The 27,613-nt window shown below is 38.7% G+C and overlaps 2 protein-coding genes across 2 annotated transcripts; both read left to right on the plus strand.

The window, feature by feature from the left end:
* Nucleotides 1-57: 57 nt before the first annotated feature.
* Nucleotides 58-9,160, plus strand: LOC308384454 (stonustoxin subunit beta-like; the record flags this gene model as incomplete). Its single annotated transcript, XM_080863021.1, has 4 exons — nt 58-167; nt 224-735; nt 6,890-8,311; nt 8,487-9,160. The coding sequence occupies 4 exons, from the start codon at nt 58-60 to the stop codon at nt 9,158-9,160; spliced, it is 2,718 nt and encodes a 905-aa protein (XP_080719147.1).
* Nucleotides 9,161-13,462: 4,302 nt separating this feature from the next.
* On the plus strand, nt 13,463-18,269 carry LOC308384976 (major histocompatibility complex class I-related gene protein-like; the record flags this gene model as incomplete). Its single annotated transcript, XM_080863684.1, has 7 exons — nt 13,463-13,508; nt 14,560-14,832; nt 15,315-15,593; nt 16,322-16,642; nt 17,793-17,897; nt 18,070-18,090; nt 18,175-18,269. 7 exons carry the CDS (start codon nt 13,463-13,465, stop codon nt 18,267-18,269), a joined length of 1,140 nt encoding a protein of 379 aa, XP_080719810.1.
* Between the last annotated feature and the right edge of the window lie 9,344 nt (nt 18,270-27,613).

Here is a 27,613-nt window from a genome sequence, read left to right on the forward strand (position 1 = left end):
TGGACTGAGTCTGGAGTAGAAACATCCAGAGCCACCGTGCACAGGCGTGTGCCGGAAATGGGCTACAGGTGCCGCATTCCCCAGGTCAAGCCACTTTTGAACCAGAAACAGCGGCAGAAGCGCCTGACCTGGGCTACAGAGAAGCAGCACTGGACTGTTGCTCAGTGGTCCAAAGTACTTTTTTCGGATGAAAGCAACTTTTGTGTGTCATTCGGAAATCAAGGTGCCAGAGTCTGGAGGAAGACTGGGGAGAGGGAAATGCCAAAATGCCTGAAGTCCAGTGTCAAGTACCCACAGTCAGTGATGGTCTGGGGTGCCATGTCAGCTGCTGGTGTTGGTCCACTGTGTTTTATCAAGGGCAGGGTCAATGCAGCTATCAGGAGATTTTGGAGCATTTCATGCTTCCATCTGCTGAAAAGCTTTATGGAGATGAAGATTTCATTTTTCAGCACGACCTGGCACCGGCTCACAGTGCCAAAACCACTGGTAAATGGTTTACTGACCATGGTATTACTGTGCTCAATTGGCCTGCCAACTCTCCTGACCTGAACCCCATAGAGAATCTGTGGGATATTGTGAAGAGAAAGTTGAGAGATGCAAGACCCAACACTCTGGGTGAGCTTAAGGCCGCTATCGAAGCATCCTGGGCCTCCATAACACCTCAGCAGTGCCACAGGCTGATTGCCTCCCACGCCGCATTGAAGCAGTCATTTCTGCAAAAGGATTCCCGACCAAGTATTGAGTGCATAACTGAACATAATTATTTGAAGGTTGACTTTTTTTGTATTAAAAATACTTTTCTTTTATTGGTCGGATGTAATGTGCTAATTTTTTGAGATAGGAATTTTGAGTTTTCATGAGCTGTATGCCAAAATCATCAATATTAAAACAATTTCAGGCTTGAACTACTTCAGTTGTGTGAAATGAATCTACACAACAACAACAACCTTTATTTATAGAGCACATTAAAAGCCTAGGCATACCAAAGTGGTTTACAGAAAAACAATAAAATAATACAGTCTAACGTCTAATGTTTATCAGTACATTGCAGAAAATAATGAACTTTATCACAGTATGCTAATATTTTGAGAAGGACCTGTATGTAGTCTTACATTTTTTGTAATGTGTTTTAGTTCTAATTCTTTTTCATTTTGTGAAAAAAAATTTGCAAGAGTTGATTAAAACTGCTTTATAAATAAGATATTGGGATATTTCATCTTCTATACTTTAGTTCAGCAAACATATTAAATACGAGGATGTAATATCCAAAAATGTCTATTATGCCCAAATTTGACAAAATTTATGTAAAGCCCCATTGATTACGACAACGATTAGGCACTATCTGAACATTATTTGACCAGTAATTTTCTTTATTAAAACCTGTGTCTCAAATAGGTTAACTTTAATGCAAATACACACAAATAATATCAGAAATTGCAGAAAGTTCATATTTAATGTAAAGTGAATTTGAGTGAATTTGAGTGAGATTCAGGATCCATCTGATCTGCTGAGCTGTTGTCATAGAGGTTTCTCAATACCACAAAAAAATAATAATAATAATAAAAAAATAAAAAATCTAATTTAGTGGAAATATATACACTGCTCAAAAAATAAAGGGGACAACTAAACAACACAATATAACTCCAAGTCAATCACTTCTGTGAAATCAAACTGCCCACTTAGGAAGCAACACTGACAATCAACTTCACATGCTGTTGTGCAAATGGAATAGAAAAAAGGTGGAAATTATAGGCAAGTATCAAGACTTCCTCAATAAAGGAGTGGTTCTGCAGGTAGTGACCACAGACCACTCTCTGTACCGATGCTTTCTGCCTGATGTTTTGGTCACCTTTAAATGCTGGCGGTGATTTCACTCTAGTGGTAGCATGAGACGGAGTCTACAACCCACACAAGTGGCTCAGGTAGTGCAGCTCATCCAGGATGGCACATCAATGTGAGCTGTGGCAAGGTTTGCTGTGTCTGTCAGTGTAGTGTCCAGAGCATGGAGGCGCTAGCAGGAGACAGGCCAGTGCATCAGGAGATGTGGAGGAAGTCGTAGGAGGGCAACAATCCTGTGCTCTTCACAGATGAAAGCAGGTTCACACTGAACACATGTGAGAGAAGTGACAGAGTCTGGAGACGCCGTGGAGAACGCTCTGCTGCGTGCGACATCCTCCAGCATGACCAGTTTGGCAGTGGGTCAGTAATGGTGTGGGGTGGCATTTCTTTGGGGGCCACACAGCCACCCAAAGAAATGCAAATGTTCTCCAGACCTGAATCCAACTGAGCACGTCTGGGACATCGTGTCTTGCCCCACCCACCAACACCACGTTGCACCACAGACTGTCCAGGAGTTGGCGGATGCTTTAGTCCAGGTCTGGGAGGAGATCCCTCAGGAGACCATCCACCACTTCATCAGGAGCATGGCCAGGCGTTGTAGGGAGGTCATACAGGCACTTGGAGGCCACACACACTACTGAGCCTCATTCTGATGTAAGGGAGTAGATCTGGTTTTGGCATTGGTGGGGACGGATGATTCAACCACCGATCTGGTGGTAATGTCTGAAATATCTTACTTACTAACTACATCCACTTACTTGTTTGAAATGAAAAAGGAAATAACATGAAATGAAACTAACCGGAAGACTGATCAGACAGCTCTGAGTCCGAATCCGGCTGAACTTCTAGGTCTTCTCCATCCGAGTCACAAGGGTCGACTTCCGTCAGGATCATTTCCAAGGCCTGCTGAGTGGTGAGTCTTCTCTGCATTTTCTTTCCTTGGAGAGGAGGTCCGTACACCACAGAATTCTTCAGGGCAATGAAGGATTAGGCTAAGTGCAGTGAGATTGTATCATATATATACCCTTGATCACAATTGATCAGACATTATTCTGATACAGAGGAGGAGATACTGGAATTATAATTAGTATCTATGCATGCATTTGTGATTTTGTTTGACCTTTCCATTGCTCACAATTTGAATTTGTTCACACTGCAGATGAGGAGACTGCTTCTCCACCAAAAAAGAGAGCTTGTTTGGGGACTGAGACAGCGAAAGATGGCACAGTGTGGCGTGAAGAACATGTGGGGACCTGTCTCCCTTTCACCCCAATAGAAGCGTACGCTGCAGATGGAGAGCCAACGGCTAAGGCCAGGAGAAGTATCTCGAGTCGCCTTCAGAGCTTCCTGTGTTTCATCACTCTTGACATGCTTCATAGCATTCAAGAATGGACTATTCAACATGCACAGCAAACGGAGAATGTTCATTGGTTCATGGACCTGCATGATGCAAGAAAAATCAGGCCACTGTGCGATGTGTTCACTGCTACAGATACACATGTGGTAAATGCAGACTACAGATACCATGGCAGTGTCAGGATTGTGAGTGATTGCTGAAAATGTTGTAATGTACTCACTCACTTTTTATTATTATTTGTAAATATGTGTACAAATGGTTGGTTTTTTGTACTGTTTTCATCAATAAATCTCAGCAACAAAGGACCTACACCCATGTGTGTTGATTTCTCCCTAAGATGGCAAACTGAAACACTCCACTCCCCCACCCCCTCAATCACACACCCCCACTCCCCTCCCTCCAGAATTCCTAGGTAACAACCTAATATACATATGAATGACTAGCCAATTTAGCTTCCACTTCCAGCATTTGACTACTCTCCGGCTTTTAAAGGTAGAACGGTAGAAGCCTGGCAATCCCAGTTAGATGTGATCTAAGTAAAATCCAGGGGATGGCAGTAATGCAAAATCTATGGATGCAACCTGCCGTTAAAATGGAAGAAGAAGACGAAGAATGCTTGTGATTTGTTGAGATTGTATGACGGTGGAAGTTGTATCACCGAGGGCGGTTTCTTAAACTCGGCGCCCGAGTTTAAGAGGAGATTTTCGCGGAGCTGCCGGCTTACATTGCTGTAAACTTGGGTGTGCAACGCAGTGTGTTCGCTGCATTGTCTGTTTAATAAGTACGAAACGTGGAGCAATTAAGGCACCGGGTGTTCATCTCAGGGGCAGCTGTACTCCGTTTTCTGCTGGATTAATGCACCGTATGTATATGAGTTCACCCTATATTTTCATATATTCATATGTTACAGTGAAAATATACTGTGGCTAATTGCGTAGTTTGACTATTGCCACTTGTTATATTTATGCAAACAAACGTTTTATCTCTGGGTGCCTGCTTGCCAGTCCACCTCATTCGGCAGCATGTGTTTATTGACGCCTGCCAGCTTTGGTTACATTTGCATGACTCTGTGGCCTCCATTACATCGGGGCCTTTTCTCTTTGAAGATCCGCTATCTAACCTAACACCGATTCTCTGTTACTGTTTCCCGAGGCCCCATACTGTGATTTGGTGATTGCCGCGTATCTGAGGGCTGAAGCTGGATTTTTGGTCACCTACCGACTGAACACTGGTTCTAAAAGTTAAGTCTTTTTTTTAGCTGACGTCATCTTTGGCTCTGCCTGGGGTGGATGCACAGATTTTAACATGTCTTTTCTGGCAGCTACTTTTTGGATTCGTTTCTGTTTTATTTATTTTTATAGACATGCTGTTATATCTATTTTCCCCTATTCATTGCTAATCTTGTTTATTGTAACTTTAATTAAATTTGAATTGTATCTATAACATTTAGCTGTTACTGTTAATCCCCTGAAATTTGACACCAAGCTGCCACTAATACACTGAATCAGACTAATAGTGACTCTTATTGATTACTAATTTGATTTCTCTTCTGTTTCTCGATAGAAAAACAGAAGATGGAAGGTGGACCAGTAGCAGTGTGAGCTTCCTGTTAAATGTTTTTAAGACATTTTTATTGACCCTGCATTATTGGTAAGTCCTATCCTAATCCACTCTTTCTCTTTTCTTTCTTTTGTTTTGTTGTTTTAAGCATATGTAATTCTGTTTTTAGGCCAGCATTTAGGCCAATAGTGGGTGTGCTGCAGTCATTCATTCTGTTCAAACCTGTGTGTCCTTCTCTTAATAATATTAAACCCTTAGATATCCTGGGGGTAAAATTTCCACAGGCAGCATCGCTATAAAATCATTAAGTTTCCTTGACTGTACTGCCGCACATGCATGGACTGTATGTGACCAGTTGCGCATGGACTGTATGTGCAACTGTATGTGTTTCGTTTCATTGACATTAATTATTCCATATAGAACAGAGGTGGATATCACATATCAGATGTTTGACCCTGGGATTAGCATTGCATCCAGTAGTGGTGTGGCACTATCCACTGTTGTGAATCTTTGTGACAAGTGAGCAGCCAAAAGTGGCTTGTACAAATCTGTATGTGTACAAATCTTGCCATGTGCTGCTGTATCCCTTACCACTCTGGTTCCTGCAAAGGTTGTTCTGCTTCACGAACAATCATCACCTACTCTACTACTTTTCAGTTTAACAAACACCAATATGAGTCATTACATCTGTTACAAAATAAAACGAATAATATAATAACTAATAACCTAAACCTGATGCCAACGCAGTGCTAGGAGTTGAATACAATTTGTATCTGTTGTGATTTTGACCTGCAATAGTCATGAAAGCAATATGGTCAGAAAAATCATTACTCATTTTAATTTTCAAATTTCATATTTGAGCTACCTTATGTTTGTTATCAGCAGCTGCCTTCATGTTTGGATTGTTCCGGGTATGTCTTGGTATATTTTGTCAGTGAGCAACAGTCCACTGCTGCTTGGTTCTCTCTTTGGAATGCAGAATTTAAAGGTGTATGATAAATAGTTTTTTCATCAGGTCGGAGACATGGCTTCAGATACGATGACAGTGGCTGGTCTGGGTCGACCTTTTGATCTCGGAATGCTCTACAATGCATTAACAGATGAGCCAATATGTGGTAAGTTTTGTCTTTATTATAAACATAAATGGTTTGCTTTTAAAAATGTCATGCTTGGACATGTTCAAGGTGTCTTAAAGAACAAAATTAATGGTATTTGCTGATGAAACTAATATTTTTTCCTAATAATAATAATAATGGGGGCAGCACTGTTGTGCAGCACTGTACGGTGGTTAGCACTGTCACAGCAAGAAGGGCCTGAGTTCAATACCACCATGAGGCCGGGGTCTTTCAGTGTGGCGTTTGCATGTTCTCCCCGGGTACCTCAGCTTCCTATCCGTGTGGGGATAGGTTAATTGAACAATCTAAATTGCTCATAGGTGTGAATGCAGGGGTGAATGTGAGTGTTGGCCCTGGGACAGACCGGCGACCTGTACAGGGGTGTACCCCACCTCGCGCCCTAGAACAGCTGGGCTAGGCTCCAGCCCCCGCGACCCTAAAAAGGATAAGCAGAGGCGAATGGATGAATAATAATGATAATAATAGTAATAATAATGATGATGTAAATCATGACTTAAGAATTTTAAAAACTGGATGGAAAGTAATAAATTATCACTAAATCTTAGCAAAACAAAATCAGGTGTCACTGATGTTTATTTATAGAAATGATGTTAGGTTAAGTGCCAAATTACAATATTTGTCTTAAGGCACTTATCTATTATAAGCTGAAGATGCTAAAATCAATGAAAGACTAGAGGCTTCTTACCTGCCTCCATAAAACACAGGAGGAAAGTATTATAAGCAGATGTCTTCCCCAAAGATCAAATGGGTTGCTTGCAAAACATGAAGCTGGCCTGAACTCAATGGGAAGTTCAAGTCAGCTTGGGAAAATACAAATTAGAATAAGCAATACTGCTCTTAAGCAGGGAGGAAATAAAACAATAGTCACACATAAAATACAGTTATGATCTTGTAACATAATGATGATAATAATGGCTCATAAAATCATGAGCTGCACATTATTTCCTGACTTTACCAAAACCTTCATAAAATGACTAACATTTTGCCATTTCTTTAGGTTTCACCTTGTGGGATGATCGCACTCTACCAGAGCACACAGTTGAGAGACCTCAAAGAAGCAGCACATTTGAAACTTCTGCTTGCGACTCCATTGAATCCAGATGTTCCTTGTTGGGTTTAGAACCTTCTTTGAAGGCCAGTTTTCTTAGTGGATTTGTAGAAGTTGGAGGATCTGGCAAATATCTGACCGATAAAAAGACATTCAAGAACCAAAGTAGAGTGACTATTCAGTACCAAGCTACCACCAGCCTCAGAAAATTATCAGCATCTATATTTGGCACCATAAATGAATCGCAGAGAAAAATTATAGAAAGTATCTCAGCTACACATATAGTCACTGCTATCCTTTATGGGGCCAATGCCTTGTTTACATTTGATAGTGAGAAGTTAGACAGTAGCCAAGTTAAGGACATCCAGGGAAGCATGGATGCTTTAATAAAGAATATCCATGTTGACGGGAAACTTAAAGTTGAGCTGACTAAAGAAGAAAAAGACCTGAGCAAGAAATTCTCCTGTAAATTCTTTGGAGACTTCATTCTGGACAGCAACCCTACAACATTTGAAGAAGCAATGAAGACCATTGCAGAACTGCCAAAGACCCTGAAGGAAAAGGGTGAAAATGCTGTTCCTATAAAAGTTTGGCTGACGCCACTGAAGACATTAGGGTATGGAGGTGCAGAGCTGGAGAAAGACATCAGCGTTGACTCACTAAGGAGGATTGAAGATACTCTGGAAGCTCTAAAGGAGATGAAAGAGAGATGCAATGACTCTCTGGATGAGGTGGTGGTGAAGCATTTCCCACAAATTAAAAAGTACCTACAAAACTTTCAGAAGTTGTGTAGTGATAAAATCTCTCACCTCCAACGAGCTCTGAAAAGAGTGCTTCCCTCCATTCGTGAAGGTAGAGCGGATGAGAGCTCACTGAACGACGTTTTTGATGACTTAGACAAGTCACCATACAATCTGGGAAATCTTAGCAAGTGCCTTGACTATAGAGAGAGAGAAATCAACATCATCAGGTCATTTTTAGGGAGGATGGAGGGAATAAAGATTGTTCAAAATAAGTCAGAATTAGATAGAGCAGTACTTGCCACAGGTGTAAATCATGCATTTTGCTTTGTTTTCACCGGTTTGAAAGATGCTGACCTCAACCTTGATGCAATGGCCAATGAAGACCCATGGTATTATTTAAACAATACCTTGGATCATATGAAAGAAGTAGCAGCCATTTTCATGGATCTTTACAGAGCATACGAGAGCAGCACCCAGCTCTGTTTCCTTGTAGCAGCTATACAACACCAGAATCACAAAGGAGCCACCATTTATCATTACAAGGAGGGCAGAATGATTACTGATCATTTTTCAAAGCCCAAGATTCGGGATCCCAGAACTATAAAAAAGCGAAGTCATTTTCTTTGGAGTAAGTATTTACTTCTGAGATTGCTAGTTTTCAAAATCATCAAATATTTAAAGTCATTGTTGTAATTATCAACAAAAACCAAATAGTTTTTTTTTTTAATATTAGAAGTTACTTGACTGAAGTGGATGATTATGTAAATGACTCCTAAAAGATTGTGTTTTTGCCTTTCATTCAGATTACTGTCATCTCACTCTGGACCCAGACACTGCAAATAACTACCTCACTCTATCTGAAGACAACAAGAAGGCAACATGTGGGAAGTGGCAAACCTATCCAGATCACCCAGAGAGATTTGATAAGCATACACAGGTTCTGTGCAAACAGCCGCTGACTGGTCGCCACTATTGGGAAGTAGAGTGGAGTGCTGGTTATATGCTGAGTGATGTTGGCATAGCTGTTGCATACAAAGAAATTGGAAGGAAAGGAAGAATGGATGATTTAGAGCTTGGATGTAACAAGATATCCTGGTATTTTGGTGTGGATAAAAGTGAATCCTTTGTTCCTTTGAGAGACGCACTTTACAAGATTGTGTCTAAAGTGGAATCCTTCATCCCTTTTGTAGACATATTTTATAAAAGGCTTGTAGCATACCATGATAATAAGGTGAGGAAGGTTTTTTCTCTTACTAGATTGGGCAGAGTTGGTGTGTATCTGGATTGGCCTGCAGGCACTTTGTCCTTCTACGATGCTTCCTCTAATAGTGACAAACTTGTTCATCTGTACACCTTTGAAACCAAATTCTCAGAGTCTGTTTACCCAGGGTTTTACATCTATTACCCATCCAATTATGTTGTCCTGTGTCCAGCTAGTCAGATGATGGAAAACATTTTGCATATACCTGTTTACTGACAAAGAAGTAAAGCGCTCTGTAACAAAGACCAACTTGTAGAGGAAAGTCTCACCTTTGCTTTGTTGCTTCAGTGGTGAGGGAGAAGTGCTGATTGAGCATTGCTCGCACTTCCACCTCCAGCCATTGGCCAACTCTAGGGTGACCGAGCAATAAGGTGTGACGGACCTTATTTGCAATGCAAAAACGAAGTATGATAATAAGTGCTTTGATACAGCTTCTTTGTCCATGCTTTGCTGTCTCCTCATTGCTTGCTACACACCAAGGAGTGTCTACGCTCCACAAAAACAGCAACATGCTTTCTGTATGACACACGGTGATGACCTAGATTTAATTGGTCTGATATTTTGTGCCATATTTGTAAATACTTGGTTGAGGAGAAATGTAATCTAAATTTTTGACTGCTTCTTGTCTTTGTTATCCTGACCTGGTTGAATAAAAGGCTTTGTAAATACAACTCTCAAAGAAAACCTGTCTGTGGATTTATTCATTCTATAACACCTACAGATTAGTATTGCTGTGTAATATCACGACATCCTAAGCACATCTATTGCATCAACAACCATTGCCCTTACTATTTGCCAGTATTTCTGCTATAGGTATCGTAAGTACCACTGCCATCCACACATGGGCCTAAGCCAGGGTTCAGCAACCTTGAACACACAAAGAGCCATTTGGACCTGGTTTCCACAGAAAAGAAAACACTGGGAGCTGCAAATACTTTTTTGACATCTAAAATGAAGATAATAAAAATGTGTGTGTGTGTGTGTGTGTGTGTGTGTGTGTGTGTGTGTGTGTGTGTGTGTGTATATATATATATATATATATATATATATATATATTTATTATTTTTTGCCATTATGCTTTTCTAAACAACTATAGTATGTTGCTTATGAAATCCATGATTTGCTACAGAGAAAATTACATTTTATGTTATAAATACAATTTGAATTCTTTAAAAATTATATCGAAAAAGAGACTCCCAGTTGAAGGTCTCTAACGAATTAAAGAGCTAAACTTGAATTATCCTAGTGATGGTCCGCTTGAAGCTGACGCTCCGGTGCGTGTGTCACAAAAATCAACACAGTGCTTCAGAAGCACTGTGTCGAAGCTTGATTCGTTTGGCCAGAGTCACGTGATCAGTGACGTCCGAAGCTTCATTTAGAACCTAACTGCTTCGGTGTCTGATTCAATGGCTTATAAGGAAGTGAATCATTCGCGGGATTTGTGGTGTTTTGATGGTAACAGATAGCGAACCACTGATCATTCCACTGAGAGATTTGGAGCCAGCGAGGAATAGAGGAGTTTCTGTTGTGTGGGAGTATTTTGAGTTGATTTTGGTCAATCGGGTGGGTTTTCCAGCTTCGTGTTCTTGTTGTTTGCTTTTGTTTTGTGCGTGTTTATTTTATCTGACAACGGGAAAAACTTAAAATATCAAAAATCTGCTTTTCATAATATAAATATCATTAAATAACTTTAGACAAAACTTCTATTTCACACTTTACATTTAATGTTATAAAAATATATATTTTATGTTTTAAATAATCTTAAACTGTTAGTCTGCAAAATGTGCAGCAATTTAATTTATTTATTCTCTTTAGCTGATAGTTTGTGGGGCCCAATTAGACTGTATAACTGCATCACTACCAGTTTCTGTACACTCCAGCCTCCTCTGTGCCATGTGAATGGATTTTCCTTAAGGCAGGAGAAATTATCTCCACGAAAAGGAACAGGTTCGACCATCGCACAGTGGAACAAATGTTCTTCTTAAATACAAATGGAAAAGGGTTACCTTAAATGCATCATGTTTTTAATTTGCAAGTTCATAAGCATTTTCCCTTTCCAGTTCACAATCAATTCTACCCCCAGGTCAAAAATATGTATAGGAAAATTTCCCTAATGTAATATTATTTATAAATATACCCGTCTAGCGATTAACTGCATAAGTACATGGAGGCGGGACCTCACAGCAGAAGTATACTCCATAATGTGTTGTACATTATTATATATATATTACATGTAACGTGGTATTTTTTTCAATTATTGTATTTACCAACATCAAGAAATCACAAGCAAAGAAATATTTAAACAAGGAAAGTTTACTGGTCAAAATTATTTATTAAATAAATAAATGACATTTTTGTCACCCCAAAAAATACACGTTTAAAGCAACACAACGGTGGCCCAATATCAGACAGAATTCCACTCTGTAGCGATTGCCAACGCTACAGAGAAGCAGTTGGTTTAATTTTGTGGATTCAAGCTGCTCTTCATATTTTTGGCCACCAGATGTCACCAGAGAGGACCGTGTTGAAAAGCTTCGAGTAATGAACCGTTTTTCAATACAAGCTTCAATGCTTCAGAAAGCTTCATTTGACCATCATTACATTATCCTGTCACCGTGGGGTACGCCAGTGTGTCTTGTTGAACGGACCCAGAAGCAAACACTGAAGAGGAGTTGCAGTTTTTAACAAAAAGCAATCCTTTATTTGGATGATGGCACGAGAAAAACTTGGGGGGGGGGAACTATGAAACACTATAACGGTATATAAACAATGATCATGTTAAAAAAAGAAGGAAACATTGCCCTTATTATTGTTCCAGGTCTTTATGGACAGTATCCATTCCACTGCCAGCTACTGTGTACAAGTCATAACCAACAACCTTCTATATGTTGGTGTTATTTTCCTGCTACTCGGGTCATACAAGTCTTTGGCATTAAAGGAAGATGATCCGTCTGTTGACTAAATAAACAACAGCTAAACTCAAAATAAAGTGATCGCTTTCATAGAATCTCAAAGAGCACTCTGTCCCATAAGTTTGTGTCATTGCCTGTTTTTCTTTAAGCCTTAAAATGCTAATGCATTTGACCCTTATGACAAAAAACATCACACTGCCCTTACATTTACTGATGAGAGGGATCTGCAAAGCTGGACTTCGGGTCACTCATGGTCACTCATCAAAGCTGTGTAGTGTCCCCAGACTAAACCTCTGGGTGCAAGGACATAGTCTTGTGTGGGGACACCAAAATGTGGAGATGGACAAGTCCATCCTGTTGCTCCTTTATCCATATTCACATATGCCAGAGCTGGAGTCCAGCTGGTCTCTTTCTGCCTCTGTGACTGACATGGACGAGTCCTCAGAGGAGGCTGGAGAGCAGTTTTCTCTCTCAGAGTGCACAATCATTTCCAGAGTCTGCTGTATGCTGTACAGTCTTTTACTTTCGTTCTTGCTCCCGGGATAACTTTTGCAGATCCAAAAGGTTAGCATAATTTATTATTATTAAATTAGTTTTTAATTCAAAGAATCGTCTTCTAAGACAAATAAGTTAGACATCACACACACACTCGTTTTCATATCTTTGTGAGGACACCTCATTCACATAATGCTTTCCTTAACCCTAAGCATTAAAATATGAACGCCTAATCCTAACCCTGAGCCTAAACCTAATCATAACCTAATTATAAACTTGACACCCAACCACAAGCTGCTATGAATAATAAAAACAAGTAGCATCATCTGGTGGACGAACGTAAACATTGAAAGCACGTAGTGCAGAAAAAGAGTCATAATAAAAAGGCATTAACTGACATTTTTTGTCCTTAGAATCAAATGTGTTGCTTTTGTGTAGCTTTAGACATTTTAGTCTAATTTAAGGAACTGGGGTAAGTCTAAAATATTATATAAAAAAAAGATTACCATCAGGCAAATATGAACTTATTTTAGCACAGCAAAATGGCATGAAAATGGGAGGGAATCGGGGTCTTTCACGATCCTATCTTTTCCGAGATATGAAGTGTATGTATATGTATTATGCATATGTATATGTAATATGTATTCTTTTTTTTAAATTAAAGTCATATACAATTAAGTAGCACAAATGGACAAACAGCTGTGTCAGTGAGGGGAATTTAATTCTGGCCATAATAGTATTAACGGTTTGTATTGTGACTTTTCACTGGATCACTCGTGTCTGCAGGCTGACAATACTGCACCAAATGTTACATTGACAGGAATAATACATAATAGATATCCTAACAGTCTCCGGAACTCTGGTTTCCTAATGTTTACATAGAGACAATAAAATTTCTCGCATACTACAAGACTTACAGGAATTAGACTTATTTAAATCATCAAAGCTTCTTCTTCCAGTTTCAATTTATGGCAGGTTATTAATCCCATATCAGTGGACATGCAACAGAGAAGGAGAGGGGAGGAATCTGAACCTTGTACTCTGTCGGGCTTTCAAAAGCAACGTCCACCAAATTCACGGTTACCAATGCTGCTTTCAGGATAACGAGGAAATGAAGTTATTTTTGCTGTTTTTCTTCTGCCGTGATTTATTTGCAGGTAAGAAAAACTTAAATTTTGAAGCTTTGACAGCAGCTCACCTGACCTCCAGCAGCGTGTTTAGTAAGCGTCGATAATTACCGTGATCCCAATGTAAATTTTAATATTCACTTTGTGGAATAATAATGATACAGAACAGGATGGAACAGGACGTGGATTAGCAATGGAATTTTATTGGCACTGTAGCATTTTTATTTTTTTTTCTCCCCCCTTCTCCTTCAAGCTCTGTGAGTTGATAACGAGCTGATAACGTGACAGTGTTAGTGTTTCATTTTAATGTCTGAATCTTAAAATATGTAAAATAGACTAATAAGTTCCATAGCTTAACACCCCCCCCCCCCCCCCCCCCGCATTTTTACATATTAGACATTATCTTCATTACCACAGATATCAGATGTCTTGTGTTCTTCTATAGTACAGCTGTTACACATATACTATTTGTGTTTAATAGTGGAAAAGTAATAACAATGTAATAATACAGCTCTCCTCTGGATAAGTCCTCACACATTTCTAACAAATGAGTTTACCTGTATAGAAAACCGTACTGATTTTTCTTTACCATCATTCTTCTTCTCGCATTCATCTTACCTGCCACTGGACACGTGGCCTCATCTGGTCAATATTTAAGCCACTACTATGAGCTGTTCTTTTATGTAATCACTGAAATAAACTAACTGCATCTGTGTATAGGCTACACATTAGCGCACTTCTGGTAGACGACTCAAAGACTCGCAAGTGCATCATCATGCTAATTTGGCCTGTCAGTCACAAAACTGACACTGCATCTCTTTAATGAGATGAAACAGCAGTTTTTCTTTTGACTGGACCGTATTAAATTTGGCACTCGTTATCTAGATATACTAGATCACTGATTAGGTCTTTATTTAATCCATGAAATACTCTTAAAGTAACAACTGAATTTCAAATGATCAACCTAAATATAATATTTTTTTTGTCCTCACTTAGAAAAACAAAGTGGACTACACCTCTGTTAGGCTGCTGACATTGTTTGCATATTTTTAACTATAAAACAATATTGTTTGTCTCACAGCAAAACACTCACTGAAGCATGTGGCCACTGGATCGTCAGGAGTCGCAAACATATCAGAGTTTTTGAGTGAAATGGTGTTTGATGGCATTCAGGCGGGTTACTGTGACAGCAGGAACAAAATACTAGAACCAAGACAGGACTGGGCAAAGAAAATATTAGATGACAACCCCCAGCAGCTGAAGTCTTTGACTGTACAGTGTTTTGTGACTATGCCAAACTTATTCCGAGCCTGGATTTTTGGTTTACAGCAGCAGTTCAACCAACCTGCTGGAGGTAAAGTATTTACTGTTATGTCTCATGTCAGATCATTATAAAACATTAGATATAACAAAGCAAAACAAGACTTTATAACAAAAAGTTTTTTGTTAATCATGAAAGATTTCAAGTTTTAATTTCGTTGGCCTGTTTCTTATTTGAGACCTTAAAACCATCATAAAAATACAAAAGTTTGTGTTAAAAAATGTTAAGATTTAAATTTTACTTATTTTAACAATAATAATATAATATAATAATAACAATCTTAAGAAAATATACATATCTCTATCTTCACATTCTTCTAAGATGACTCCTCTGCTGAATCATTTTCTTTCTCTTGTCCTTCTAAACCTTTTTGTTTTAAACACAAATAACCAGACGTTAATTTGAATCTGCAATGTTTTTCAATTGATTAAATTATTCAACTATTAATACTCAAATCTTGGAGAATAGTAGTGCCTCATGCATTGAACAACATTGTTTTCTTTCTGTCTCATCAGGCATCCACATTTTACAGAGTGTAAGTGGCTGTGAATGGGATGAAAGCACTGGAGAGATGATCAACTTTTTACGGTATGCTTACAATGGAGAAGACTTTCTTGAATTTGATATGAAGACATTAAGGTGGATCGTACTGAAACCAGAGGCTGTCATTACCAAACAGAGATGGGACACTGATGAAAATAGAATAAAATACACCGTCAAGTTCCTCAGTACGACTTGTCCAAAGTGGCTGAAGATGTCTTTGGAAAGTGGGAAACATTCCCTGCAGAGAACAGGTACAGTCACATAAGCTGATGTAGCTTCATGGATGCTGTGGTGTTTATTTTATGTTGCATCGTTTTCTAATAATACAGGTCTCTTTTAAAAGAAAATGGCACAAACGTTTAAGCTGATTTCATATTTAATGATTTAGAAAGTAACTGAAACTGGGCTGGATCTCCTGTACATTTGTAAGATTTTATCAACACTTCCAATTTAACGTTTGATCAGAAACATTTTCAGGCACAAGTAGAATTTTCAAACAACATGCATCAGCAACCACTCTCTTATTTCTTTTCTATTTATTGTTTAATTTTCCCAGATACATTTTTGTCTTGCATGTATGACAGTGTTTTAACTGATGATACTCTAATGCAGGGGTGCCCAATCCCGGTCCTCGAGAGCTACCGTCCTGCAGCTTTTAGATGCATCCTTGTTCCCACACACCTGAATCAAATGAATGGCTTGTTATCAGGCCTTTGCCAAACATGATGGCATGCTGAAGAGGTAATCAAACCATTTGATTCAGCTGTGTTGGAGTAGGGATGCATCTAAAAGCTGCAGGATAGTAGCTCTTGAGGACTGGGATTGGGCAGCCCTGCTCTAATGTGTCATTTTTTTGTCAAATAAATGTCTGCAATTATTTATTAGATGTTATCAAGATGCTATAACATTGTCAGATTTGGAAAAAATGAAACCCTTCTTTTTATCCTTTTGATATTTTCTTCTCTTTCTTTCTCTCCAGTTCTTCCCTCAGTGTCTCTCCTCCAGAAGTCTTCCTCCTCTCCAGTCAGCTGCCACGCTACAGGTTTCTACCCTCAAAGAGCCGTGATGTTCTGGAGGAAAGATGGAGAGGAGATTCATGATGGTGTGGATCCTGGAGAGATCCTCCCCAACAATGATGAGACCTTCCAGATGTGTGTTGATCTGAATGTTTCATCAGTCACAACAGAAGACTGGAGCAGGTACGACTGTGTGTTTCAGCTCTCTGACGGCGATGACATCATCACCAAACTGGATAAAAAAGTGATCAGAACCAACTGTGGAAAAATAATACCTGTCAGAGGTGAGAGAAACGTTTTGTTTGCTGTCTCCAATATAATGCTTGACTTTTTTGTCCTATATTTAATCCCAGGAGGAACAGCTGTCACTGTGGGGAAATGAATGTCGTATTTTTTTTAATTATTCTGTATTACAATCATTTTCTCTCTTTCATTGTAAATGTAAACTGTTACTGTTATTGTTGTTAAGAAACCCATTTTTGCAAAAGTTACAAATCAGGTTAATTTACATAGCACCAAATCAGATTAAAAGTCACCTCAAGGTGCTTTATACTTTTAGTTAAAGACCCTGCAGCATTCTGAAGAAAACCCCAGCAATCAAACCTGATGACAGTAGAAAGAAGGAAAAACTACATTTTAACAGGCTTAGAGAGGGGCAGCTATCTGCCTCAACTGGTTTAGGGTGAGGGAAAGAGAAAAGAGGAAAAAAGAGAGCATGAAGCAGATAAATCACAGACCAAGCTAGAAAGAAGAGAACGATCTGATGACATGTTACAGTGATTTTTAAACACGTAAAGAGGAAATACTCAGTGCATCACAGTGTATCACATGACATCCGGGAACAATCTGAACCTATAGCAGCCTAACTAAAGGAGGTACCTGATCTAGCCTTGACTATAAGCTTTATCAAAAGCAGAGATAGTGTCTGTCTCCTGAATCCAAACTGGGAGCTGGTTCCACAGAAGAGAGGCCGGAAAGCTGAAGGCTCTGTCTCCCATTCTACTTGTAAATACTATAGAGAGTATGTTATGAGAGAAATATTGTTTCTCTTTCTCATCTCTGTCAATATTCTCACTGTAGCATTTTTAAGGTTTTTAGGAAATATTTAGGGGAAATTGATAATAATGAATGACAGTAATCTGGCTGAGAAGTATTTAATCTATGAACTAGTTTTTTAGGAAGATAAGCTGTCAGTTTAAGTACGAGATTTGTATCAAATACGTGACAAATTACTCTTCATTTAACTAATCAAACTGAAATCTATCAGATAGATTCAAAACACTCAAAACAGAACAAATGATCAGTTAGCTGTTTTACAACTACTCTTCCAGGATATTTTAAATATTACTTTATTTTAATATTACTCGTAAATATGTTTATTCTAACCTGCTTCATCTGCAGATTTGATTTTGTTTTTCTGTTTTTACTGAGCAGAGAATCCCTCTGACAGGATGATCTCCATCATTGCTGCAGTGGTTGTTCCAGTTCTTCTCATCCTTTTTGCTGTTGTTGGATTTGCTGTTTACAAAAAGAGGAAAGGTCAGAGAATCAAAGGAGCTGAGTTTATCAATGAACCAGGACCAGCAGTGCATGGTTCAGTTATATTATTTCTTATTATATTAGACACTTTTATTTTTGAATATATATGACAGAAACTTTGATTGTAATGTAGAACAAATGCCTGAAATGATTTATTTTCTTTTTATTTCAGGCAGAAACTCAAGTTCACCTTGTAAGTACAACTTGTTTTACTTTGATATACAGTTTATGTATTTTATAAAGAATACCAGTGATTTTTCTTCTTTGGAAATAACAGTGCCTGGCAACACTGCTGAACTGTTGGAGAAACTGAAACAAGATCCACACATACAAACACTGGACCCGGAAAACAGTGTTCAAATCTCCAGTTAAACGAACACATAGAAGGTGTTTTTTAAATAGTTTGTTTATGTGAACTTTACTTTTTGTGGAAAACCGTTTTTCTCTTTTTGTTTTATAATCCAAAGGATTGTTCAGTCATTCAAGTCAAACAGTTTTCATGTTTCACTATATTTTAACTGTTCTGTCTATAAATAATTTACTTGCACCATTTTGGTTATTCATTTATTTAAGGTCAATAACATAACCACCTCCTTCACCCACCTGTTGGTTTCTTTCATTATATTTTTTATAACTGGAGACATGGCTTATAATAACAGCAACAACAAAAAGTAATGAAATAAAATGAGGTAAAATACTTACATTTTAATACTTTTTTTTAACTTTTTATCTTTCAACTCTGCTATTTATTAGAAATTTTAAAGTTGAAACTGTTTTCTTCATGGAGTTATATTCTCAGTTAAATAATTCCTTTTTAATGGTATTACAAACATAGCAAGAGGTGCTATGTGTCTATTTCTTTATGAATCACACACACTGCTGTTTTCTGTTGACCATTGTTTAGTTTAAACAATGCTGAGAATTGTTGGGTTTTCTAACATAAAGAGACACTGAGGTCCATCCACTGTCCATCAGAGAAACATGCTTTTGAAAATAAAAACCACTGACATGGAAAAGCTATGTTTGACAGTGTGAAGATCAAACTGGATAACATCTACTCACAGATAATGAGTGTAAAATTCATGTTACATGGAACATCATCAAGATATGACAATGATAACAGAGGCCAGTAGGTGTCACTGTAGAGTCAGGTGTCAGATTGCATCAAAACCTCAAAACAATTCTGGCAGTTGTTGAAAGTTTTCTTAAAAACTCTGAAAACTGATAAATATTTGAAAATATATTTCAAAGTAACTGAGAAACATGTATGCTCAGGCAGAATCTGTGACATGGCAGTGGCAAATAAAAAGTTAACAACACAATTAACTAAACAGCAGTTAGATATTTTGGAGAGAAGTAACTTATTAATGAATTCCTGGAACTGGCACAGTCTGTCACAAGAAACTCATTGAGGCTGCGTAACAGACCTTCATAATTCAGTTATGGAACTATTTATTAAAAAAAAAAAAAAAGTACACATTTTTGCATTTACTTGTTGATTTCTTTTTTATTTTCCTTTTGTAAATGAATTTGTATTTCTTAAAAAAAGAGACTGTGGGAGAGAGAAATTTGACAGGTTTCTGTTTAAAACAAAACATGTAAAAAGATTTAACACTTGATTTGGTGCATAAAGTTTGCTACTTTGTCAACTGTCTTGATGAGTTGTTTCTTATCTCATGTGTTAAAACCACATCTATGTTAAAGATCACCTTCCCAAAAGACATAGTCATGATAGTGCAGGTAGTCATGAGAGTGCTTATCAAACCAGTGTACCTCCTCTCATAAAAGGTTAAGAAAATGAGTGGCTTGATTGTTTCTATATGTATCTGACAAAATAAGTAAATAAAAAGGACTCTATCGGGAAGTGACAAAGTCTGTGTGAGTGGGAATAAGGGTATAACCAATGGTGGAATGCTAGAAGCTTGATTGGCAATGGTCCTTTTTTGAAACAACTCATTTTCAGTTAGAATGAGGAAACAGATCCTCCAGGAGTCATGGAGGTTTGTTAAAGATATCATCACTTTCAGGGTAATAGACACTGCATCTGAACTGGACGTTTTGGCTGGAAAGTGAAATATAATAGATAATCCATGCAGAAAAGTAGAGCTCAACTAAAGCACCTGGAGTCCCAGGCTTCTACCGTTCTACCTTTAAAAGCCGGAGAGCAGTCAAATGCTGGAAGTGGAAGATATGTATATTAGGTTGTTACCTAGGAATTCTGGAGGGAGGGGAGTGGGGGTGTGTGATTGAGGGGGTGGGGGAGCTGCTAAAAGCTGTGAACTTCCCTTTTGTGTTTCATCTTGATGCATTCTCAATCATCCAGGGAAATAAATCTCCAAAAGTCACCAACTTGGAGTGTTTCAGTTTGCCATCTTAGGGAGAAATCAACACACATGGGTGTAGGTCCTTTGTTGCTGAGATTTATTGATAAAAACAGTACAAAAAACCAACCATTTGTACACATATTTACAAATAATAATAAAAAGCGAGTGAGTACATTACAACATTTTCAGCAATCACTCACAATCCTGGCATCCATCACATCCACGCCACACTTTGTTTTGTTGTAAAGGGTGACAGTGTTTGGCTTCCTTTTGGTAGTGTTATCAGTCTGAACCACGCTGTGCATGCTGCTTGACCTTCCCATTGCTCACAATTTGAATTTGTTCACACTGCAGATGAGGAGACTGCTTCTCCACCGAAAAAGAGAGCTTGTTTGGGGACTGAGACAGCGAAAGATGGCACAGTGTGGCGTGAAGAACATGTGGGGACCTGTCTCCCTTTCACCCCAATAGAAGCGTACGCTGCAGATGGAGAGCCAATGGCTAAGGCCAGGAGAAGTATCTCGAGTCGCCTTCAGAGCTTCCTGTGTTTCATCACTCTTGACATGCTTCATAGCATTCAAGAATGGACTATTCAACATGCACAGCAAACGGAGCATGTTCATTGGTTCATGGACCTCCCTGAACTAATGGCATTTATTGCAATTGTCATCTTGCGGGGGGTTTACAGGGTTCCATCTGTAAATGACTGCTGGTCAGCAAACCTGGGAAACCCACAGATAATTGGAACTATGGCAGGAAAACGCTTCCAAAACATCATGCAACACCTACGCTTTGATGACAAGTCCACCCGCTGTGATCGAGCAAAGACTGACAAGTTCGCTGCAATTTCCAGTGTGTGGGGATCATTTGTCACCAACTGCATCACGTGCTACAACCCTGATCTACATATCACCGTTGATGAACAGCTTTTCCCATCAAAGACTCGGTGCTGTTTCCTGCAGTATATTGCAAGTAAACCTGACAAGTTTGGGATCAAGTTTTGGGTGGCTTGCGACCTAAAATCCAAGTACATTTGCAATGTCTTCCCATATCTTGGCAAGGACCCCAATCATCCCACTCGGGAGAGACTTTCTGAAAATGTAGTAATGAGGCTGATGGAACCATTCCTAGACAAGGGCAGAAATGTTACCACGGACAATTTTTTCACATCGCTTTCACTTGCGCAAAAACTTCTTAGACGGAAAACCTTCTATTGGGGTGAAAGGGAGACAGGTCCCCACCTGTTCTTCACACCACACTGTGCCATCTTTCGCTGTCTCAGTCCCCAAACAAGCTCTCTTTTTCGGTGGAGAAGCAGTCTCCTCATCTGCAGTGTGAACAAATTCAAATTGTGAGCAATGGGAAGGTCAAGCAGCATGCACAGCGTGGTTCAGACTGATAACACTACCAAAAGGAAGCCAAACACTGTCACCCTTTACAACAAAACAAAGTGTGGCGTGGATGTGATGGATGCCAGGATTGTGAGTGATTGCTGAAAATGTTGTAATGTACTCACTCGCTTTTTATTATTATTTGTAAATATGTGTACAAATGGTTGGTTTTTTGTACTGTTTTTATCAATAAATCTCAGCAACAAAGGACATACACCCATGTGTGTTGATTTCTCCCTAAGATGGCAAACTGAAACACTCCAAGTTGGTGACTTTTGGAGATTTATTTCCCTGGATGATTGAGAATGCATCAAGATGAAACACAAAAGGGAAGTTCACAGCTTTTAGCTCACACACCCCCACTCCCCTCCCTCCAGAATTCCTAGGTAACAACCTAATATACATATGAATGACTAGCCAATTTAGCTTCCACTTCCAGCATTTGACTGCTCTCCGGCTTTTAAAGGTAGAAACGCAAAATGATGGCTCTGCGGGGGTTTAAGTGTCAACTGACTTGAGGAAATAGGTGTAAATAAAAGGAGCGCTCTGTGGTGTAGAGGCATCAGTGCACGTATGTGTTAAGGGGAAATGGCAACAGCGATTTCAAAGGTCAGGTGGTTCAGACCTGAGAGAGTTCCACAGGAGCGTGGATTTGTGACATAACAGACTTGAGAAATTTAACAAGCAAGATAATTATTACGTGTGTGGAGTTTGTGCTGTATTGTAACACAAATCTTTCACAGGAAAATAATTCAGGGTGTAAAATCAGAAAGTTAATTCCTAAATAAATGGGGATGAGGAAGACTGGTAAGTCCTGTTTTGAGTAGCAGCGAGGATGTGGCACGAAGAAGAAAATGGCATACGTTTGCTGTTGTGCATTGTTCCAGTAGTTTAACTGAGGAAAGGAGCCAGGGGGAAAGAAAACCCTATGATTCAATAATTCGTTTCTGGACTTTATGTTTTTACCTTTGTGGATTACCTGCCAACAGATAACCAAACGTTTCACTTTGAGTCCAGTCTTCAGTCTTTAGTGTAATTCTCAGCCCAACACATTTTTATCATTATTATTATTATGAAACATTATTGTCGACGAATCATCTTTTTTTTTATTTCATGGGGAATAAAACCTGCTTTTCAATTTTTGCCTATTATATTTTCATATTAAATTACATTTTTTTAAACCAAAACAATGATATTATTTCTTTATGAAGAAAAAAGTGCTGAACTGATACTACATTTTTAGAAACAATTTTATGCACGCTCGTCACTTAGCATGTATGTCAGGGACAGGATAAAAGAGAGAAAACAACCTACACTTATAAATGTATATGTGTCTATATAATTAGGACTTTTCCTGTGAAAGGAACAGGAAGACGCCCTTATCCCACACACACTGAACCTTTTTTTTTTTTTTTTTTTAACTTTATTCACGTACTGAACCTAACGGGTTTCCGGTAACGGTACGTCGAGAGTAAACAAGATCAACAGTTATTCTAACAGTAACTACAAGATGAGGACAGGATGACTTTATTCTCGCGGCTTCTTTTATTTATTTATTTTGTTTCATCTGCAGGTAATAAAACCTTTTGAATCTTTGAGCTCTATCAGCTTTTCACATCTGCAGCGCGTTTGCTTTAACGTTGTGTTAGTCTGACCTTTGTTAACTGAACTTCCTCACCCACGTTCAGGAATAATAACCGAATCCTCTTCTTATAGATTTAAACGTAGTTTTTATTGCTAATCTTGTCTCACAGTTGGTCTTTGCTCACACTTGAAATAACTAAAAAAAATAACTACAGGAGTTATATTTTTCATACTTTTTGGATATTTTATTTATCTAATCTTATAAAATATTAAAATGATTGTTTCACAGTGAAACACTCGCCGATAAATCACTTCACTGGATCTGCTGGAGTCCCAAACATCACACAGTTTGTGGGTGTTGCTGTGGTTGATGGCGTCGAGGCAGTTTACTTGGAGTGGTACAAACGTGAGTGCTTTAACATTCAGCCAAGCGCCTACAGAGCGCGGATTATTAGTTTGAAACAGCAGTTCAACCATAGTGAAGGTTACGGTATGTGGTTATTTCTTCTTATATACCTTCTATCTGATTATTATAAACCATGAGATACACCTAAGGAAAACTATTTTGCTAATCGTTAAAGATTTAAAGTTCTTATGTTGTGCTTCTCAGATGAGATCAGGAATGATCAGACTTTACTAATATCAACATCTCTTAAAAAGCATGACAAAACAATGCATTTACAGAATTGTTCAAAATTTTAGTCTTTTAGATTAATATATGTATCATAGTTCATTCTCTCTCTCTCGTTCCACGTTTTTGCATTTTACAGATTAGAAGTGGCTGTGAATATGAGGAAAGCACTGGAGAGAAGTCTGGCTTCTTGAAGTATGGCTTTATTGAACCGGATCTGAAGACACTGTCATGGGCTTCACTGAAGGCTGACGCTACCAAACAGAGCTGGGATGCTGACAGTAATAAAACAAAGCTAAATGAAGTTTTCCTCACTGACATCTGTCCAGAGCGGCTGAAGGTGCTTTTGGACGGTGGGAACAGCTCCCTGCAGAGAACAGGTAGAATCACATGACCTCATGAATGCAGTGGTGTTTATTTTATTTTGAGTTATCTTTCTAACAACACAGTTATCTTTTAAAGGACAAATCTTTGAGGCTAATTTTGTATTTAATGATTTTGAAGGTGAATGAAAGAAGCTGTGTGCAAACACTGCTGTACTGCTACATTTTATGGACAATTATAGTTTCACATTTCTATCAGTAAGTTTGACACAAGACACAAATAAGGAAACAGAAATTTGTGGTGCACTGTTACTTATAGTGTTCTAATAATCAAGTCCAGGTGACCAGCACACACAGCATTATGGACATTCGTGGTTTTATCCAGTTTTAACATTATAACATATATTCTTTATAGTTCTACACTAAGTCTATGGATATCAATCCATTGGGTAGTTTTTATCCTTTATTTGTAGGTAAGGGGCCTCTCTGAAAAAGTTAGATATTCATAACTGATAATCAGTTATTTGCATGGGCAGCAAAATGTCAAGCTTCAACAAAAGAAACAAAAAAACAAACTCAAATGCAGACTTGAATTGAGAAAACAGGAGCTCTGATGAAAGCTGATCAGAACAAACTGCTGCCAAAAAAAGAATCTAGAAAAGAACAAAGACTATGGAGTCGACTACTGGGTCAAATCATGTCAAAACAGACAAACTGACAACTGTCAGAGGAAGAGACACGGCTGCATGCACACACAGAGCTGATTGGACACATGTGAAACCAGGCAGGAAAAGTAAAGCCAGAAGAAGAAGAAGAAGAAGCTAAGAACGAGTTGTGTCTTTGTGGATCCAGATAGAGTGCACAATAGATCATATGACAGATGGAAGCAGGCAGGAGTCTCTGTGGGTTGTGATATTTGCAAATAATGTTGTGATCTGTAGTGAGAGCAAGTGGAAGAGAGCCTGGAGAGGTGGAGGTGTGCTCTGAAGAAAAGAGGAATGAAAGTCTGTTAAAGCACGACAGAATATACACGTGTGAATGAGTGGGAGGCAGGTAGAAAGAGGCAGAGTGGAGTGGGTGGAGACGAGTGTCAGGAGCATTCAGCAAGACTGAAAGAGAAGGTTTACAAACTGGCAGTGAGACATGCTATGAGGTATGGTTTGGAGACAGTGGCATTAACGAAAAGACAGGAGGCAGAGCTGAAGATGTTAAGATGTTCAGAATGGACAAAATTAAAAATGAATCCCTCAGAGGGGTAGCTCAGTTCAGGCAGGGCGGTTTGGAGATGAAGCTAAAGAGGCGAAGCTGAAATGGTTTGGACGTGTGCACCGGACGGATAGAGGATATTTTAAGATGAAGGATGTTAAATGTGAAGGTGCCAGGCCGAAGGAGAAGAGGAGCCTCATGGATGTAGTGAAGGACAAGCAGAGGGTTGGTGTGACAGAGAAGTGAGACTGAGGTAGATAATCTGCAGTTGTGCCCGTAAGGAGAGGAACTGAAAGAGTTCTTCAGCGTTTTCCAAACAGTGTATTCTCCAACTTTTCTTTTAGCTTCAGCTGCTGGTGGATGGATGGATTTACATGATTTTATATTAATGTTTGTGATTAAAAGAATGATTTTACATGAACCGAACCCATGTGTTTTCATTTAGTGCATTCATGAGTTCAACATTTCCATTCGTGCAGTAGTTACTGATAATATATCTGTGTTTCTAAAGTTGCATTTAGTTTAGATTGTGCCATGATGCATCCGTATCCAGCTGCTAATAAGCTGGTGACACTCACTCTGTTTTGAATTACAGATTTAGTTTTGATTTTCACATCTTCACAGTTCATGTCAGTTATTTTCTACTGCTGCAGCCATGTTTTTCATCTAACACTTGTTTCACTGTCAGTGTTTCTTTTTCTCTTTATTGAATTTCTTGTTTATTCTCATCTTCTTTCTTTACCTGTTTTTCCTTTCGCATTATTATTTCTTTCATCCATTCTCACTCTCTCACTTTCCCACCCTCCCACTCTCCAGTTCCTCCTTCAGTGTCTCTCCTCCAGAGGACTTTCTCCTCTCCAGTCAGCTGCCACGCTACAGGTTTCTACCCAGACAGAGCCGTGATGTTCTGGAGGAAAGATGGAAAGGAGATCGATGAAGTTGTGCCCCACAGAGAGATCCTCCCCAACAATGATGGGACCTTCCAGATGAGTGTTGATCTGAATGTTTTATCAGTTCGACCAGAAGACTGGAGCAGATACGAGTGTGTGTTTCAGGTCTCTGATTTCAAGAAGAACATTCTCACCAAAGTTTTTGTTTGGAATCCAAGAATTGCAGCTGTTACTACTGAATAACTAATGGAGATTCTAATAGACAAGAAGAAACAAATTCAGTGCTTGTATATATAAAGTTATAACTTTTTTTATTCCAAAAATGCAAGATATCAATGTTATTAGTATTCTTAAAACGAATCCAGTTTAAATTTCAGGTTCACAGTTTATACCAGGGGTGTCAAACTTATGACCCGTGACACCAAACAAGCAGGAAAGATAAAGAAGAGATTAGCATGAAAACAACAAGACAGGGGTGGTTGTTACAAGGATAAGTGGAAAAGAATGGATGGATGTATTTCAATTAGTTCAATTAGTCAGTATTGTATAACGAAATAACAAGTACTATTGTTGGGAAGCCTATCAGTGACACCTTGTGAAGTTAATCACAATCACTCGTTGCTCTTCCAGCTTAAGCAACACAGCAGCCAATTTAACTAGTGATTCTGAGCCTTACAGTGCACTGGACATTTCCTTCTGTGTGGTGGCCAGCATTGTTATGCTAGTCTAGGCAGTTTAATGAACATTCTTGTGTCTTTCTGAAGGTGTTATTAATTATTCACATTTACAAATTCTGTTTGCGTTGTTGTCTAATTATTGTTGTCCCACCGGGAGGAGAAACTTGGGTCCAAAATGGGATCCTATTGGTGGCTCAGCTTGTTAATAAAGAGGGACAATTACTTACATACAACAAATTCCTTGCACTATATCATTTTCCAGTCAGTGGAATTCTCAGTGGTGCTTGGTGTCATTTCCTCAGATACTTTAATGTTATATAAAAACACTGACAGCTCAATATCTACCTCAGTCGCTCTCCCCGATCCAGCTGAGTCAGCAGTGGGAAAAATCTGCTTTTCCCAGGAACAATAAGAGAATATGTAGTTTATTCCAAGAAGATATCGTTTCTCTCCCATATATAATATCGTACTGAAATCAATATGTTTCGGATATCAACTGGAAGACAGTCTGGATGATCCCCCATAAATATCTAACTGTAAATAAGGTGAAGGAAGTTTAATTTAAAACTCTTCATAAATGTTATCCAGCCAGTCACCACATTGTAAAATTTAAAAGAGACATAAATAATAATTGCACTTTCAGTGGGGATCATCCAGAAACTGTGACACATCTTTTTTGGTACTGTTCTT

The sequence above is a fragment of the Rhamphochromis sp. 'chilingali' genome (assembly GCF_963969265.1).
Source record: "Rhamphochromis sp. 'chilingali' genome assembly, chromosome: 17".
NCBI classification, from domain to species: domain Eukaryota; kingdom Metazoa; phylum Chordata; class Actinopteri; order Cichliformes; family Cichlidae; genus Rhamphochromis; species Rhamphochromis sp. 'chilingali'.